The sequence below is a fragment of the Xiphias gladius genome, chromosome 3 (assembly GCF_016859285.1).
Source record: "Xiphias gladius isolate SHS-SW01 ecotype Sanya breed wild chromosome 3, ASM1685928v1, whole genome shotgun sequence".
NCBI lineage: Eukaryota > Metazoa > Chordata > Actinopteri > Istiophoriformes > Xiphiidae > Xiphias > Xiphias gladius.
Genome location: NC_053402.1, coordinates 8,432,498 through 8,449,342, shown reverse-complemented (window position 1 = coordinate 8,449,342; position 16,845 = coordinate 8,432,498). Strand labels below are relative to the sequence as shown.

At 39.9% G+C, this 16,845-nt stretch overlaps 1 protein-coding gene across 2 annotated transcripts; it reads right to left on the bottom strand.

The window, feature by feature from the left end:
* Positions 1-482: 482 nt before the first annotated feature.
* Positions 483-16,093, bottom strand: slc29a4 (solute carrier family 29 member 4). Of its 2 annotated transcripts, none has more exons than XM_040156586.1 (10): positions 15,837-16,093; positions 12,019-12,150; positions 11,752-11,865; positions 10,687-10,815; positions 9,329-9,403; positions 8,962-9,230; positions 7,168-7,288; positions 6,798-6,985; positions 3,111-3,351; positions 483-2,300 (listed from the first exon to the last, which is right to left on the bottom strand). In XM_040156586.1, the coding sequence occupies exons 1-10, from the start codon at positions 16,069-16,071 to the stop codon at positions 2,155-2,157; spliced, it is 1,650 nt and encodes a 549-aa protein (XP_040012520.1). In that variant the 5' UTR covers positions 16,072-16,093; the 3' UTR covers positions 483-2,154. The 2 variants fall into 2 exon arrangements, with proteins under 2 accessions (XP_040012520.1, XP_040012529.1); XM_040156595.1 differs by having other exon boundaries at positions 8,971-9,230.
* Positions 16,094-16,845: the final 752 nt, after the last annotated feature.

Sequence of the window (16,845 nt, the reverse complement as noted above, 5' to 3'; positions counted from 1 at the left end):
TGATGCAAGTCTCTGAAAAGTGGGGTCTCCCCTTCTCTCAAAATGGCCCTGCGGCTTCTTCCGGAGAAAGAGGCGAACGGGAAGGGTGGAGAATTTTCACGTCCTTTATTGACACATCTGACCGATAAATAAATAAATAAACGAATAAATAGCTAAAAACACATTCAAACCCGGCAGCCCACTGCATAATGTAGTGCACTTTGTGGCTCTCTACACTGGGGCCTGCTTTTGCTTCATAATGTACAAACGCTGAACTTTGCCGATCCTCTTATCGCTGAAAAATTTATCAAATCCAGCAGGAAACGTGGAAGAACTAAGAAGCCCGGGAGGCTGCTGCATCTGTGTTGGAAAAAGGCACGAAAAAAAGAGAAGGAAACAGGTGCTTTCCGGATCGCCTCTGCTGAATAAAGCTACATATGATAAGAATCTGATACTTTCTAGAGGATTTCACCTGGATAAAATAAAAGCTCTTCAATGCCTTGAGTGCATTTTTATTCCGCATATTTACAACTTTACATTCTTTTTTTTTTTTTCTCAGCTACTAACACCGATCAGAAACAGGCAGACTTTTAGCCAGTAATGGCTCCCCCCAATAATATCCCACATCATTACATGGACCTTAAACACAGAAACAGCTCAGAAGGACCACGAAGGGACACAAGCCATTTACAAAAAAAAAATCATACCGAACTTGTTGTTCTCTTCTCAGCCGCCAGAGGGAGCACACAGTGACGTGAACCTCACAGAGCAGACTGAAGTCCGCTTACGCGCTTCTTCTTTTAGCATGAGTGAAACAGGGAAGAGCAGCTGCCAGCGACATTGCAGGTAATCATAATAACTGCAAAAAGGTTTAACATTATTCACTTCTAATAGTTATTTTTCAGATATAGTCCTACATAAGGCTGATAGGAATGAAACTGAAAATAAATGCAGCTGAAGCTTTTTCAATTCAGATCAGACAAACAAGCTGAAACGGAGACGAAACAGATGGACTGTAAAGATTTCAGTACATTTTTGGTGAGCGAAGATAAAGCTCCGTTGTGATGCGTTGATGTTAGTAAGAACCTGTCTATAAAAACACAACAACTCAAAGAAAATGTGAGTTTTGACAGTATCTTGTATGACCTGTGTATGTCGTTAAAGAAAAACTGTAACTCCCTTAAAGACAGAATAAAATAAAAAAATACATTTTCCAAGTTCCAATTCTGTGTCGCAGTGTTAACGGTTCAGTTACCTCTTGTTACATGCTAAATATGTGTTTTTATATCAAACTCCCTCTTTTTTTCTTTTCCTGTAAAACATAACAAAGGTTTTCAGTTCTCAGCTGGCAAAGAAAACATTGCCTGGGTTTCCAATTATTCAAATCCCTCTCATAATCATACCCACATGAGCCCACATATTCCGTTATCCTCAGAAAAACATCAGATTACCGAAGCTAAAGAGTCACTTTTGTCGTTTTTAAATGGTGCAGTTGGAGGAATTTGATAACATTACACAAATCAAATTGCCATGGATGGAATTTAGTGTCAAAAAATAGCATTTTCAACAGAGGAGATTATAATGAGGAAACAGCTGACCCAACCTCTCCAGAAAAATCCACACTGACATCATATCTCTATTTTGAACAGCAACAGTTCAGAAAAATCATGAAATGTAACGTGTGACGCAAGACACAAGGTCTCCTTTGGAAGTGTGAGGCGTTCATTCCCTGCTGCGAAACATCACTTGACTTTTCACTGTACAAATGTCAGCCGATCTGTTCGCAACCACATGCAGACAATAATTACGCTTTGAGACACTCAAAGGGCTGACAGGTACACAGCTCCTGTTGTCCACCTCCTGGGAAAAGTTCATCACAGCAGGAACATGTGATGGTCACTGGATCACCAGGCTGGAGAATGAGCGAGTGGATAAATCTGCTGCGTTTTAACTGTTTATAATAATTTCCTCCAACGCTAAATTTCCTCTTCCTTTAGCCAAAGAGCCAAATCGAAGCATGATTTGGACGAAGGACAATCTATCTGTCAGAGGTCCGTCAGTCTTTGCTGCTTCTCCTTCCAGGATCCTACGTGTGTAAATGGCGGCAGGTGCGTGTACATGTACGTGTATTTATGTCCATGTCTTCGTGTGCGTCTTTTAATTGTGTGTAGTCATTCAGTAACCTGTAGCGTTGGCAGGTGTGTGTATGTTGAGCGTGGCGAAGCGTGTTGCTGTTCCTGGAGCGGTGAAACTGTAAGCTGCATACGCAACAGCGGAGCCCACCATCAAGCCTGTCATGTAGGAGACTGTCATGGTGTTCCCTGGAGAGAGACGCAGAGAGCAGAGAATGACTGCAGAGCTGATGCAGAGAGAGAACAGAAAATTAGCTTATCCAGAAAGAGTAGTACTTCTAAAGCTAACCAAACCTGTCATGTGGTGTCATGGTTGTTCACTTGACATTTTGGGAAATACATTTGTTTGTTTTGGTGTTGAGAGTTGGATGAGAAGAACATTACTTTCATGTCGACATGGTAAGTATGAAGGTACAATAAGGAGTTAGTTAGCTTAGCTTAGCACAAAGACTGAAAACAGATGGAAACAGCTAGCCTGGCTCAGTCCAAAGGTAACACAATCCACCTACCAGCACCTCTAAAGCTCATTAATTAACCTGTAATATCTATTTTGATTTAATTCAACCATAACAGGATGCAGCTAGTAATTATATGCAACCAATTCATCTTTTGATAATTTTTTACATTAATTGATTAACATTTGAATGTAAAACATCAGAAAATAGTGAAAACAGCTAAATTTGCATCCAAGTTTCCAGTAGCCCAAGATGACTTCTTCAAATGGCTTGCATTGGTTGACAAAAAAAGATAAAAACTCAAAGATATTCAGTTTGCAATGATATACAGCATAGGAAAGCAGCAAATCCTCATATTTGAGAAGCAGGAATCAGCGTTTACCACATCAGCAATTTAGAGTTTGGCGTTATTTTTAGACTCGATTCACCTTGAAATGTGAGACCACAAAAAAATCAACATCACTTTAATGGGTCAAAGCTAATATACCAACATTTATAAACTACCTCTGCGTAGAATTATTTGCCATTGAAGTTAGCAACTCACCTGCCAGCTCCCTCTGTTCGGGCGGCACTTTGCCAGCAGCCTGAATCATTGGCACAGACCCAAAGTATCCATTGGTGACTCCCATGAGGAGGGAGAAGAGACAGGGCCAGGCGGGATGGGACAGTGTGGGTGTGCTGGCCGGGTACACGCACATGACGAACAGAGGGATGAAGACCACCCTGAGACAGGAGAAGAAGAGCAGGCGGCCTCCAGACCAGTCGTACGGCAGCGCTGCCAAGATCTGAGGAACAAGGGATTTTTAAGTGACGCCGGAGCATCTACTAGCTGCTTATGGCGCTTCACTGGGAAGTCACAACAAATAAATTAAAATGCCTTCGAAAAAAATTTTTCCGCTCTATTCCTTGCACTTTCTATCATGACTTTTTTTTTAACCTCTAAGCTACTTTAATTTTCCTTTCCACATTTCTATTTAATTTCTTTTCTCCCTATCTTTTTTTCCCTCCATTTCAGCAAACTGCTAAATTTGCTCTGAGGACAAAGTCAAAGCATACAATCCATACAACTTTCACTCAACCAACTTTTTTCCCTTCAGAGTCAAAATTATGACTTAAGGACACCAGATAAGTTTTCATTTCTGATTATTCAGATAAAGCCTTCAAGCTAAGTCCAATTATCCGAAAATAAACCACCATTTCTCACTCAGGTTTAATAAATGGGGCGACTTCTTCAACGATTTCACAAGGTTAACATAAGTTTTAAAGTGAGACTTTGTCTCATCAAAGCTTCTGTTGTGCAGAGAAGCCTAATGTACAATTAAATCCCAGAATATCAGGAAAGGTTCGGATTATAAAGGATCATTCCTATATTTTCTGGTCTTGCCAAGTATGATGAACATGAATATCCCACTTCATCCAATGGATCTTATACTTGAGAGAGTAACAAAACACACTGTATAACCTACGCATACTTTTAATGGTTGCCAGAGAAATTATAAACTGGATAAAAAACGCTTATCAAACCTAACTCATTGGACTCAACAGATGAAATAAGTCTACACAATGTAACATATAGCACCACAACTGCAAATCAGTTTTGTCTTTTCTACAAAGATGGACCAAAGAATTAAATACGTGAGGCTTTGAATACCTAAATAAAATGACTGGGGTACTACAAAACTTTTTAATAAGAAGAAATAAATTAAGACTAAATGAACTAAGTTAGGAATAGTTTGGAACAGAGGTATTTTACAATAAATCTGCAATAACTGTTTTGGTTTTTTTTTGGCCACATGGGGGCAGCAGATGCAATCTAAATAAAACACTTTTTTAACCACTGCTGGGGGGGGGGCCTTGGGATGCAATGCCTGTCAATGGTGCATCGTGTGCTCCCCCAGTATGTACTACGCTTCCATCTCCCAAAATTAATTTTCAAGTTTAAAAAAAAGAGATACTGATCAACAATTAGTGGTCTCCTGCATTATGTGATGCAACGTGTGAAAAACCATTGGGAGTAATGAGGAAAGCTGTTTGTTGATGTGCCCCACATAGCGAGACATCGTTAAGCCAGAGCCGCGAGATGTAGGGGCACTGAAGATGCTGCAACCCCACCTCCAGGCAGCTGAGGTGTATTTTCTTCCTATTATTATAATTATTTTTTTTACATGTTACACCCAACTCTCCTGGTCCCTGTCACCCTAAAAACCCTTTCTTTTATTTGTGCAAGCCAAGGATTCCTATAATATTTTGCATAGTCCAGTAGGAATCTATCTGTAGGCCTTTTGACTTGTGGTGGCGGGAAAGACTGGACTTGATTCAGTATACTTATCTTGATTTCCTCTTGGTTAGCAAGAAAATCACATCAAAATGACACAAAAAATATTGTTTAGGATCATGATGCAACAAGTGCAGCAGCCTCTCACAAAAATTAAATGAAAGAAATTCATCCCTCTATCCCAGAATTCTGTCCCACAATACTGTTGAAATGAAATCAAAATATCAACAATATTTCCATTATTTCCCATTATCGTTTTTAATGATTAATTTAAACACACACACAGGAAAATAGTCAGATGCCCATCCAAGAAGTTTCCTGTGGCTACGGTTGCTGGCAAACAGGGGCCTGTTTACAAATCCAGCAAATACGGAGCAACATTATCATTCAGTTTCTGGCCACCTGGCAAACATAGAGTCCAACATTCAATCTCTTTTAGCTCTGTTTTGGGTCTCTACCAACTCCTGCTAAATACTCCACTATGTTTACCAGATGGTTGCTAACTGTGTCGGCCTGACGTTTGGTGCTGTGTGGGTAGCTTACAGTTTTTTTGCTGAAAGCAACTGTCTGCTGCTGCACGTGGAAACTGAAGTGCAAGACCTGAGAGTGAACCAAAAAACTAAAGTTACAAGTCATAAATTGAAAACAATGAGCTAAAAAATATTTATTACAGTCACTTGTTAATCTCGTCTTTTCATTTTAGAGTTTAAAACATGTATATACATAAATGGTAGCAACTGGATCCCAAGATGAGGATCACAAGTTTCTCAGCTCTCCTTTAACAGACTATTATGATAAGACTGAGCTCTGTTGTGCAACTGCAGCCCCCAACACAGCACAGAATTTTCTATAGTTATTAACTATCAAATGTGCTCTTGTACTTTTGTACTCTTCACAAACCAGGAAACGGGAAGGGAAAATCAGATTCCTCAAACCCTGGACAAGACCTTTTTCAGCTTTTCCCCTCTGGCAGGCGCTACCGAGCCCCACATACCAAAACTAGCAGACATAGGAGCAGTTTCTTCCCTCCTGCCATCCCCCTCAAAAACAGCTGACCAGTACCATCTGCTATGCCATAGCTTGTTACCTCTTTTCCAATACTGTAATGTACATACGCTCATACACCACTATTTCATTCCCGTACGTGATGCTCATTGCTGTTTGCTCTGCCACTCAGACTTGCACTTTATTTATATTGATTGGGTTTTATATAATCTGTATTTTGCTTGTTGTCTATTGCCTGTACAAACTATGTACACTGTATATTGTCTGCAGAGTCACAAACGGCCGAAACCAAATTCCTTGTGTGTGTTAACATACTTGGGAAATAAATCTGATTCGGATTTAGCTTCTCTGTTTTAATCTTACAGCTGGCATTGCAGACACTTGTGTGGAAAACATAGAAATATGAATAGAAATATTATGTAGCCAACATATTGGGTAAACTATACAGTCATTGTTAAAAATAAAAGGTAACACGTAGTCACTACTTCAATGTGTGATAGCATAAACTTAAAACAGAACACAAAAAGGGAAAATGTTTTCTTTGTATGTAATTGTGTAGATACTACACATATATTAAAGAAATATGGAAGAAAACAATTTGAAAAATCCTAAACTACTCTTCATGCATCGATGGTTTATCATTTGTTCATATACTGATTATAGTAACTGTCCATTTATGAAAACAATGAATTTTCTAAATTCACTATTAGAATTCTGGTAAGTTATATAAAAAAATATTAGTGTTTAGGAATGAAAATGGCCTTAAATATAAAGCCATTTTTTAAAATATTTAAATAATATTTAAATAATTATTTGAATAATATAATATTTAAATATATGTACACTGATTATGGCGTGTTAGCTATATTTACATGTATACTGTCTATTCTCTGTAGTGTCTTCACATCATTCTTTTTTTCCATGACAAGTAAATAAAAAGTTGCACCTCACCTTGCCAACAAAATCCGACATGTTGAAGGTGGCCATGATGAGGATGGGGAGCCATTCTCCTAAGGTGGGGTTTCGTATCTCAGACTCCAGCCCGGGGAACAGACACAGAGTGATGCTGTAGGTCACTGCTATAGACAGCATGTAGGCCCAGATCACACGGGACACCACGTAACGATGCAAGATCATGTCTGGTCACAAACAGACACAAGGCGATATTTAAAAATCTGAAGTTCTCAATTGAGCAGGTAAATTCACTAAGAACACTGTCGTCTTCCCAACAATCACCAGGGGATGCATTTAAATTTCAAATCCATCTGTTAGAGTCACAGGGTAATTGAGCAGTGAGTATACGAGATTAAACAGAGAGTACCGCGGACACCAGGCCAGCTCCTCCTTATCTTGGCTTTTGGGGCATCAAATCGTACATAGGTACCACCCACAAAGTCCTCAACGCCTTCTTCTGTCGAGGACGGTCCTGTCCCACCATTTCCCTGAAGAGACACACACCGACTTTTTTAACAAACACGAGAGACCGCAAAAGGCATCTACATTATATTAACTAATTTTATAAATGATTATGTTAAATCCATTCATGGTTTTAAAACTGAACTGAACGTATGAACTATCAAATGGTCAATTATCGTATCACATGGGGAAACAACATAATTTTGTTGCTCATTACATGAGAACATTTTCAAGTATTTTGAAGGACATCAACCGTTTGTTAAGAAAACACTAGAGGTAGACATCGCACAGTAAATAAACATAGTCTCTGGCAGTGGTTTGAACTTCCTTTTTTCGTTTTTTTTTCATTAATAATGGCTTCTTGGATGCATGACATCAGCTTTATGGCAGTGGCTATTAGAGAGAATGGCTGGAGTGGCTGTAGGTTGATGTAATGATGTTAAAGAGACTGCAGAGTGGACTGTAAATAAGCCCAGGAGTAGCACGCACACACACAAACACACACACACACACACACACACACACACACACACACACACACACACACACACACACACAAACAAACAGAGAAACCTACAAACACACATTTTCTCTTTATCCAAACATAAAGGCACATCCGCATTCTAGTCATGCTTATTTCAAAACACACACTTCTTCCTATGCACATCACACAGGTGTGCACAAGCAATTATGTATACACACACGCACGCAGCACGCACGAACGCACACATATAGGTGCATTAGTTGATTAGAGGGACTTGCAGGCCAGAGGGCGCCACTCTTCTTGATTATCCCATAATATAGAGCTGCCTTGGTTTCCCCCGGCAACCAGAACAAAGAGCTACCTGAATCACCCCACAGATGCAGAAAACAACACACACACACAAACACACAAGACTGTAAAACACAGGGGAACATCCCTTACATACTTGCATCTGTAATAGCGTACAAACACAAGCATGCACAAATGAAAAGACAACGGCCTGAGGTGCTATGTTTTTCTTTGAAGGCTTTGAGCGCGCGCACACACACACACATACAAACACTCACATGGTGTGATGAGGAATATTAGCGCCATGTCTTCAGGCTACAAAGTGCTCTTCCCCTTCCCTGCTCACTTTCCAGTTTTAGTCATTTTTGTCATGATCCCTCCTTCTTCCTCCTCTTGGCAGACCTCAACCTCTTCTGTTCTCTCTAAAACTCCATCTGTCTCCATCTTTTTTCTGCATCACCCGCACCACTCTCTATCCCTGCATACCTCATCCCTAATAACTTCTCCCAAAATCCCTTCCTATTCCTCTCTCAATGTTTCCCTTTTGGGAGTGGCAGCCAAAAAGCAGCCTGCAGATTTAAATAAATGATTCTGCATTTTAGAATACACACAGTGTGCATGTTCACACTGACACAGGCAAGAGATACACACACACACACACACAGTCCTCACAGAAATCAACAAAGAAATGCAGTTGCATGACATTTCTTTACTGTCTAAGTTCAGAAACTGTTCAAGAATATACAAGAAACTTGAATGTATGTAATGTACTTTTAAGATAGTGGCTTTGTCAGGTTGTACTTAGTGTTCTCTTAGTGTAATACATACATGGTACTTACACATTGAGTATATTATATTTTATGCATACATAACACAATCTATGCAGACATTCACAATCTATGGTCAAGAAAGTCTCCGCAGACTTACAAATCTTACTTCCTCTGCAGTGACGTCGTGGTGAACCCTGTATCCAGTCCCGTTGTCACGCGGGTCATGACCTTTGCCCTGGCCTTTGCCCTGAGCGTGGTTGGTGTAGTAGCGGACAAATCGGGAGCGTCGGACCAGCAGGTGAAGCAGGAAGCAGAGCATCTCCATGCTGATTGAGACTAGGAAGAAGATGAGCGTGTTCCTCCGCTCGTCAGTGATCAGCAGCTTCGTGAAGATGCGAGAAAGGGAGATGATCACCCCGGCTGTACCTGGAGAGACAGGAGAGAGTCGAGTTGAGACAGACAGACAGGTAAGAACAGAGGAAAATATACAAGATGGAGATATTTGTCTGTGTGAGCTTACTTACTCTCTCCGGTCATCACTCCCTGTGTGTACCTCTTTGGCAGCATCCCCATGTAACCATAGAAACTGGACTGCTGCACTGGGGAGGGAGGAGGAAGTTGTTATCAGTGCAAATATTCAACACTGTAGCAACATAACTTCATTTAGAGGCACCACTCCTTGAACCTCCCCGCACCACTCGAGAGTAGCTGCTCTGACCTCTGGACCTCCGCCAATTAAACTGTTACCTCTGTTAGCTGAAACATTCTGTGTCCACACTTCCAGTAACTCCAAGAAAACTGGCTCAGTGTATGAAAGTCATTGGCGGCAGCTGACGACTAAAGCCTCTACTGTCTTTGTGTTTGTCCTGACACTGCTGTTTGGTCATTTAAAAGGTCTGAGTGATACCATATACATTTACATTATATTCCATATGTACAAATACAGTTAGGAGGTGGAGAGAATATCATGAACACTACACAGTATAGCACAATCCAGTCTAATAGCCCAACAATAAATCTGACTTTTCTGAAAGTTGTGATTTCATATAGTCACTGTGTCAGAGAGCTTTGAATTATACACTAAGGTAGCTTCTGAGCCCATATTACATAATTCTTTCCCTTTATCAGATCTCTAACTTCATATACTGTGTGATACAGTAAATAATATCCACTGGAGGGGGTCTCCCCATAAATTCTGATGGTGCAATCAAATTCAACATTATCAAAATATGCTGTATGTTCAACTTGCCTTGTTATACACAAATAAAACAGTTTGATGGTGCAGCGGTTTTCCATTCTTTAAACCTGAAATAATTGTAATGTGACCACTCGGGGACAGCGCGACAAGCTTTAAACACACTGACATATCATCATCTTATCATGATGTATTAGTCAACATTTGCTAATGTAAGTTCAACATTCACTCTCCTTGTAGCTCTGTTGTGGTCTCCAATAACTCCTGAGGGAACTATCTGGCACTTTAGCCACTAATTGCTCCACCATGTTCACTAGATAGTTGCTAACTTTGATAGGTGCCTACTGCTGATATGACGTTTTTGAGAATAGTGAGAGTGAACCAAAACAGTGCAGTTTTGCAATGAGCTAAAAGACACTAAAAAGCTCTGTAGAGCTGAGAGGAACTGCAGTGTTGGGTGATATTTCTCTGTTGTTTTGTCATTAGAAGTGACACCTTTCACATGACACAGTCATTTCATCCATTGTTAGGAAATATTGACTGATTAGAGCAGCTTTAAGGAAAGCTCTGCATGGCGTATGGAAGCAAAGGTCACTAGATAGATACATGGCTAGATTGATAGATAGATAGATAGATAGATAGATAGATAGATAGATAGATAGATAGATAAAAAAGCATTAGTAGTACCTGTACATCCGAAGGCTACCACTCCCACTGACACAAGGTTGATGATGTAAGCCTGTCTTGTGGTGAACTTTGCCAGCCAGACATCAAACGCACTGACAAAGACCAGCGGCCCCAGAGCTAAGATGTAACCTGCAGACACAGAAACAGATAGACAGACGGACGGACAGATAGACAGACAGACAAACAGACAGACAGACATCAGTTAACTAGGTTACGTTGTGATTGCACTAAACATATATTTGACAGGACCGACTTGCAAACAATATTGCTTTCAACAAAAGTCAGATCCTGAAATTATTAACTTCAGAGAGAAGCTCTTGCACAGACAACACACTTCAAAAGACATTTCCTCAAGGATGCAAGAACAGCTATTTTTAGCTGCCGAGGGTAAAGTGTTGAAACTTTGCTCTTACATACACTGTATATGAGGAGAGATATCCAACTTCTCCTGGGGGAATATATATTTTTAAAGAACTTTTTTTTCATTTTTGCTCAAAAATGATTTGTTATATATGGGTAGGCTGAACAGCTTTAATATTAATATGTTAATCTCTAATATCAGTGTCTTACTCAAAATTATTTACACTGCAAAGACATGTGAAGTAGCTTTAAAAAGCAGCTTTTTAACGATAATTTTGGACCACATTTAATCTGTCCAGTATCAGGCTTAGTCTTTTAATAAAACCTGATGTAAAATCTGTTCATATGTGCACACTATATGTGAATGGTTTACTTCAATAGCACTGTGGGTTCACTTTAAAATTTTTTGAAAGCTTAGAAAAATTGAGCATGATGCAAGATCTTGAAAGAGAGCCCCATGTGAATACGCAGTCTTTGGCAAAGTTTGTTTGAAACAGTTTTCTGAATAAAAAACACAGGAGAATTGTTGCAGTTTTTTTTTCCTTCCTCTTTATACTGTCTTCTCATTTTTGCTGTGTAGTCTGCTCTGATAAGCCTTGAGGTTCCCAAAGGGTCATTAATAAATGAGGAACACTATAAATTCCCGTAATGAGAAATATTCCCCAATTGGACATTTGTCTGTGAGTGGGTCCTTGTCTGACTTACCCACAGTAATTCTGGTGTGCATGCTGAGTCTTTCCACCAGCACATTGTTGAGGATGACGGCCAACAGAGCCACCAGGATGTACGTCAGACTCATGTCGAACACAATGGATGTGCCTGAAACACACACAAGAGCCATGACTCCCGGGAGTTGGATATGAATGTATAATCTCCAGGTTTGTCCTTGTGTCTGTAAAATATATGTATTCTCTATAGGTGTTTTTGTGTACGCACACGCATAGGTTAATTTGGGCTCATGCATATTTATACCTTCAAACTTGTGGTGCAGGTAGTCCACATCAGTTATGAAACTGTTGTAGGGAAGCAGGAAACCCACTCCAGCCAATAGCATAGCAAAGTAGATGCCATGGTAACGGTCGTCAGGGATTGGCTCCTCAGAGTCTGAAGGTGAATGAGGGAGTCAATGGTTAGAGAACTAAAAGAGTATGAAATCATGCTCCAACGGTGGGGATAAAAATGACTTCAAAACATCGGAATTAGGTCTGATGCCAAGGCACTTAATCTTAATTAAAGCTAATCAGGGTGAATGTAGCTGTGGCAGCAGCAGCAGCTACGCCTCCGCTCTGCTGATAGAGCAGCTAATGCTGTAGAGGATCTTGTTCCTCTTGTGCTAGTTAAAGGTTGATCAGAGGAATTGTTGATGAATAAGCGGGCTTGCTGCAGTAGTTTCAGTTCGAACCAGGACTTTTGTGTTTTGCAGCTGTTTCAGTTTCATGGTTAAAGTGTGATGTGCCGGTTCCTCATATAACTGTTTCTAATCCTCTCCTAATCCTGTGAGCCTACTCTTAACGGCTCCAAACGATTTTTGAGCATTTTGATTTTACAGCAGACTGAAGCGGAAAACCCAAGTAATTTTGAGACTATTTATGTCATATCTTAATGATTCATTTAATTTACTATTATGGTAGCTGGGATTGATAAATTATTTTCATATATCCTGTACTTCAGTAATCCACATGATAATTGCCTGTTTCAATAACCATATTTATATTTCTGTTGGGTTTGTTGTTTCTGGGGTTAAAAAGAAAACAACCTTGAGACAAAGAATGTGAAGCAGTTGAGGCTTACAGCAGCAGATTTTTTCCAAATGAAGCAAACTGTTTAGTGAGAATGAGCAGTGATACATCATCATCATGGCTGCACAGACAGAGGAAAAGATCACCGCCTGCAGAAAGTCAAACCTCATTAACAGAAAACTCAATGAAGACAACACCGCAGCACTGCTCACATCGTGTGACCAACATTTCAGCGCAGAAACTGACAATATGGAAGTACTTTAGGATGGATTTTTCCTTTCTAGTGTTTGTGTGTTTGTGTTTAGGGACGTTTTTTTTTGTGTTTTTTTTACCCTCCTCTTGATTTAGAAAACTGTCCTCCCCACAACATGTCAAAATAATGTACCAGTATAAAATTGGTAAAACGTTAGTAATAGTGTTCCCCGATTTAAACCTTATGATCTAATTGAAACTTGCAATGTGCATCACCAATGTACACATTAATAAAACCCTGGACTATCACTTTTTATTCAAAATATGAACGTGAAAAAAAATAATAATGAGATGACCAGTTCAAATTCAAAATTTTTTACGCCTGTAAGCACAACAGATGCTACCGAGCAAAGCCAGTAGGATAATCATGACACCAAAGAATCAAAGGACTAGTATTTTGGGTTCTCATCACAAAATTACAAACAAAAATAAGGCTGTTTGCCGACTTTGTAAAAAGTGATGCCTCACTCTACAGCCAGAACAAATCTGACGACTCACCCGCTAAGTCGCCACAAGTGACAGTGAAGGCACCAGAAACGAGTGAAGCAACATCAGTCTGACTGCCAACCCAAGACAGAAAGTGCAGTTCTATGACACCACACTGGAAAATATAAAGACTATACTGAAGGATAAGAAACACTGACAACGCTGGATGGCCACACATGCTTATGTGACAATCACAGCTTACTGTAGCTCAGACTCACCCATTACACTGTATGGGTTGCATTTGAATTAATTTAAACAAATCGCATTTTAGTTGGGGGTAAAAGGAAGTTGTCTTTTTGATGTATCTAGTTATTTAACTATTGACTGTTTTGCAAAGGAGGGATGAAATAAAATATAAAATTAAGATGATAAAAAATAAAAGATGCTCCCTCACTCCAAAAAAAGTCAGACTAGTCTAACTTCAGCTAAAAAAAAAAAAAATTACAATACCCTCCTCCTTTCTCTGACCCCCTCTCACCCCCTAATACTTTTCTTACAGTCCCTTAGTAGAACCACAGATTGTAGTGTAAGTGCAGGACTGTAATGACAGGCTAGGATTATTTGAGTCTTCTGAGTCTGTCTTCTCACATCTCTGAGTTTGTTTTTTTCTTTAAGGGAAAAGGCAGATTGCATACTCTTATTTTGTTGGCTGCACACTGAGGTGTGGAGACTGACAGCTACAGGGAGACAGAGACAGAGGCAAAAGATGAGGAGAAAGGGAGTAGAGAGAGGGTTTCTGATAATCTAGGGCCCTCACTGCATGTTCTTGGTCACTTCTGATTTGATTAACGTGTCTTTTGTGCAACGTCAGTAACCAGGCAACACAGCCATTTTTGGTGAACAGGCCTGCCCACTGTGTTTTGCATACACTTCCTTTTTTGTCTCTCCCATCACTGTTTTCATTCAGTCCCTCCTCCACCATCATCTACAAGCACTTGCACACACACTGAGAAAGGCTGTACTGACACATTTAATTCAGCGTCACTTATTTTTCATGCAAAATGTAGAAAATAAAGGAAAAAAAATGGTGGAGTTTTGCTTGTTTTAGAAATTTCTTTAGAATGGTCCTGAAATTTGAACTCACTTTTAATGTAAGGACATTTGCATAATGTGCATAATTTTCCATTTTTCTCAAGCAAATAAAACCCTTTTTGGACATGTGAGCGGAAACTGTGTTGAAGCTTCAAGCCTCTCTGTGGGCATCTCCCATGGCAGCAGGTGACTGACATTTGAGAGAGGGTCTAGCTAGTGTTTGCTAGCTTAACTCAAAGCAACGAGTACTGTAATCTCAGCGCTACATACCGTACCTTCCTCTGTGAGTCAGATCACGACACAGAGTAACATACACAGTAACTAACCTGCCGAGTCACCGAGTAAAACAGCCGAATCCTCAAATCGCACATGGGACCAAACGACATCAGCCCACTGGCTGGAAAACTGCCTGTAGAGAAATTAAAAACTATACGACAAAGATACCACACCAATCAAATTACAGTGCCGACAGTATCAGCCAACTAAAAATTCACAATCACGAGGGAACACTAATTTACTAGGTGCAGAAAATTTAATAAAACTTAAATTTCTTGTTGTTGGTTATTAGGATATTAGCTTTGTTTTATTATTTTTCCACTTTGATAAATTGTTGTTGCTGCTAAATCTATCTATTTCTTCCATTCCTTACTTCCCTTTTCAGCTCTTCTAAGAAAAAGGAATATACTCTATAAATATTCAGTCTAGGGCTTTCTATAAAAGGCTCTGTACCATCAAACTCTACTGTAGTACCGTAATCACTATCCAAAAAGGGAGTTATTTACATGTAACAAGGCAAATTGGGCATAAAATATACAAAATATACTGTCAATGTTGAATTTTATATCATATTCATGAATTATGGGGAGACTCCAACTGTGAATATGGATAAAAGCACTGTAGCCTACATATGTTCATGATATTCTGTCCACCTCCTGTCTGTATACATACAGAGTATAATGTAAAAAATGTGGTGCTACTGGTGCTCCTCTAATGTTACAAGCAAGAGCTCTTAAATTAATAAATATATTAAGTTTTGAATGTACTGGAAACCAGTGAAAAAACTATTTTCTATCTATGTGTGTATTTAAAAAGACTTTGTTTTTCATGGTTTTTTAGAGTAGAACAAGGATATTCATGTGGTCTTTTTTCAATTTAACAAATTTTTTTTGTTGATACATCTATCTATTTCCTTTCTTCCTTCCTTGTTCCTTGTCTGTCTATTTATAAAGCCAGTACACACACACACACACACACAGTTAGTCAGAACACAAACTCCCTCACCGGGTTCGGACAGAGCCAGCACTCCTCGCTCCGGGGCATCTTTATTGATCTCCTCCTCCTCCAGCTGATACGAGTCGAAGCTGTAGCTCTGCACCACGCTGCTCTCTCTTCCCTCTCTCCAGCCCTCCCTCCCCACATCCCTCCATCCAGCTCTTCCTCCATCTCGCCACACATCCCTATCTTCGGGAGTCTCAGCCGGCGTGGGCCTTCGGCGCTCTGCTCCCACCGAACCCATCTCTGCACTTCACTTCAAGTACACACACACACACACACACACACACAAACACACGCACGCACGCACGCACGCACGCACGCACGCACGCACGCACGCACGCACGCACGCACACACACACACACACACACACTCAACACGCCTCTTGGCTCTACAAGCTACACACTCTTGGTAGTGTGCATGTTAAACACAATTCCAGAGACACGCCCTGGAAGAGAGGCCGGAGACCTTCAGAAGATGGAGGATCTGCAGGGGGACACAACAGGAAAGAGAAGCAGAAACAGAATTAAAATGTAAAAGAAGAGGCACAGATAGAATTTGTCAGGGCCTTGCTGAAAGTAACAAGAGTCAAGGTTAGATACCCCGCCGAAACATAGATTACCGTGTGTGTGTTTGTTTGTGAAAGTGTGAGAGGCATATTAAATGAGAGAAACAGAGTGACAAAGGATGCATGACTAAGTGACAAACAAGGTCAGCGAAAATGTAGCCCTGCATTAAATGAACAGGCACTGCATTATACATATATTACTATATAATGCAGAAGGGAGGAGAAAATCGATTAATAGACTGATAGAAAATTAACTGATCACAGTTTCGATGATCAATTACTTGTTTAGGTCATGTTTTAGGTAAAATATCCCATCTTCACTGGTTCCAGCATCTCAATTGTGAGGTTTTTCTCAGTATTATATCATCATATATTGAATATCTTGGACGAATATCTGGGGAAAATTTTGACAGGCCTTTATCCCTATTTTCTGATATTTATGGACTAAA

What these genes read in the sequence shown, in the direction of transcription:
- slc29a4 (XM_040156586.1), bottom strand. Translation starts at nt 16,071, where the DNA reads ATGGGTTCGGTGGGAGCAGAGCGCCGAAGGCCCACGCCGGCTGAGACT. An exon ending in TGTCGGATTTTGTTGGCAAG is followed by an intron (nt 3,352 to 6,797) that starts GTGAGGTGCAAC and finishes CTTGTTCCTCAG; the next exon opens with ATCTTGGCAGCGCTGCCGTA. An exon ending in CGAACAGAGGGAGCTGGCAG is followed by an intron (nt 2,301 to 3,110) that starts GTGAGTTGCTAA and finishes GTCTCTCTCCAG; the next exon opens with GGAACACCATGACAGTCTCC.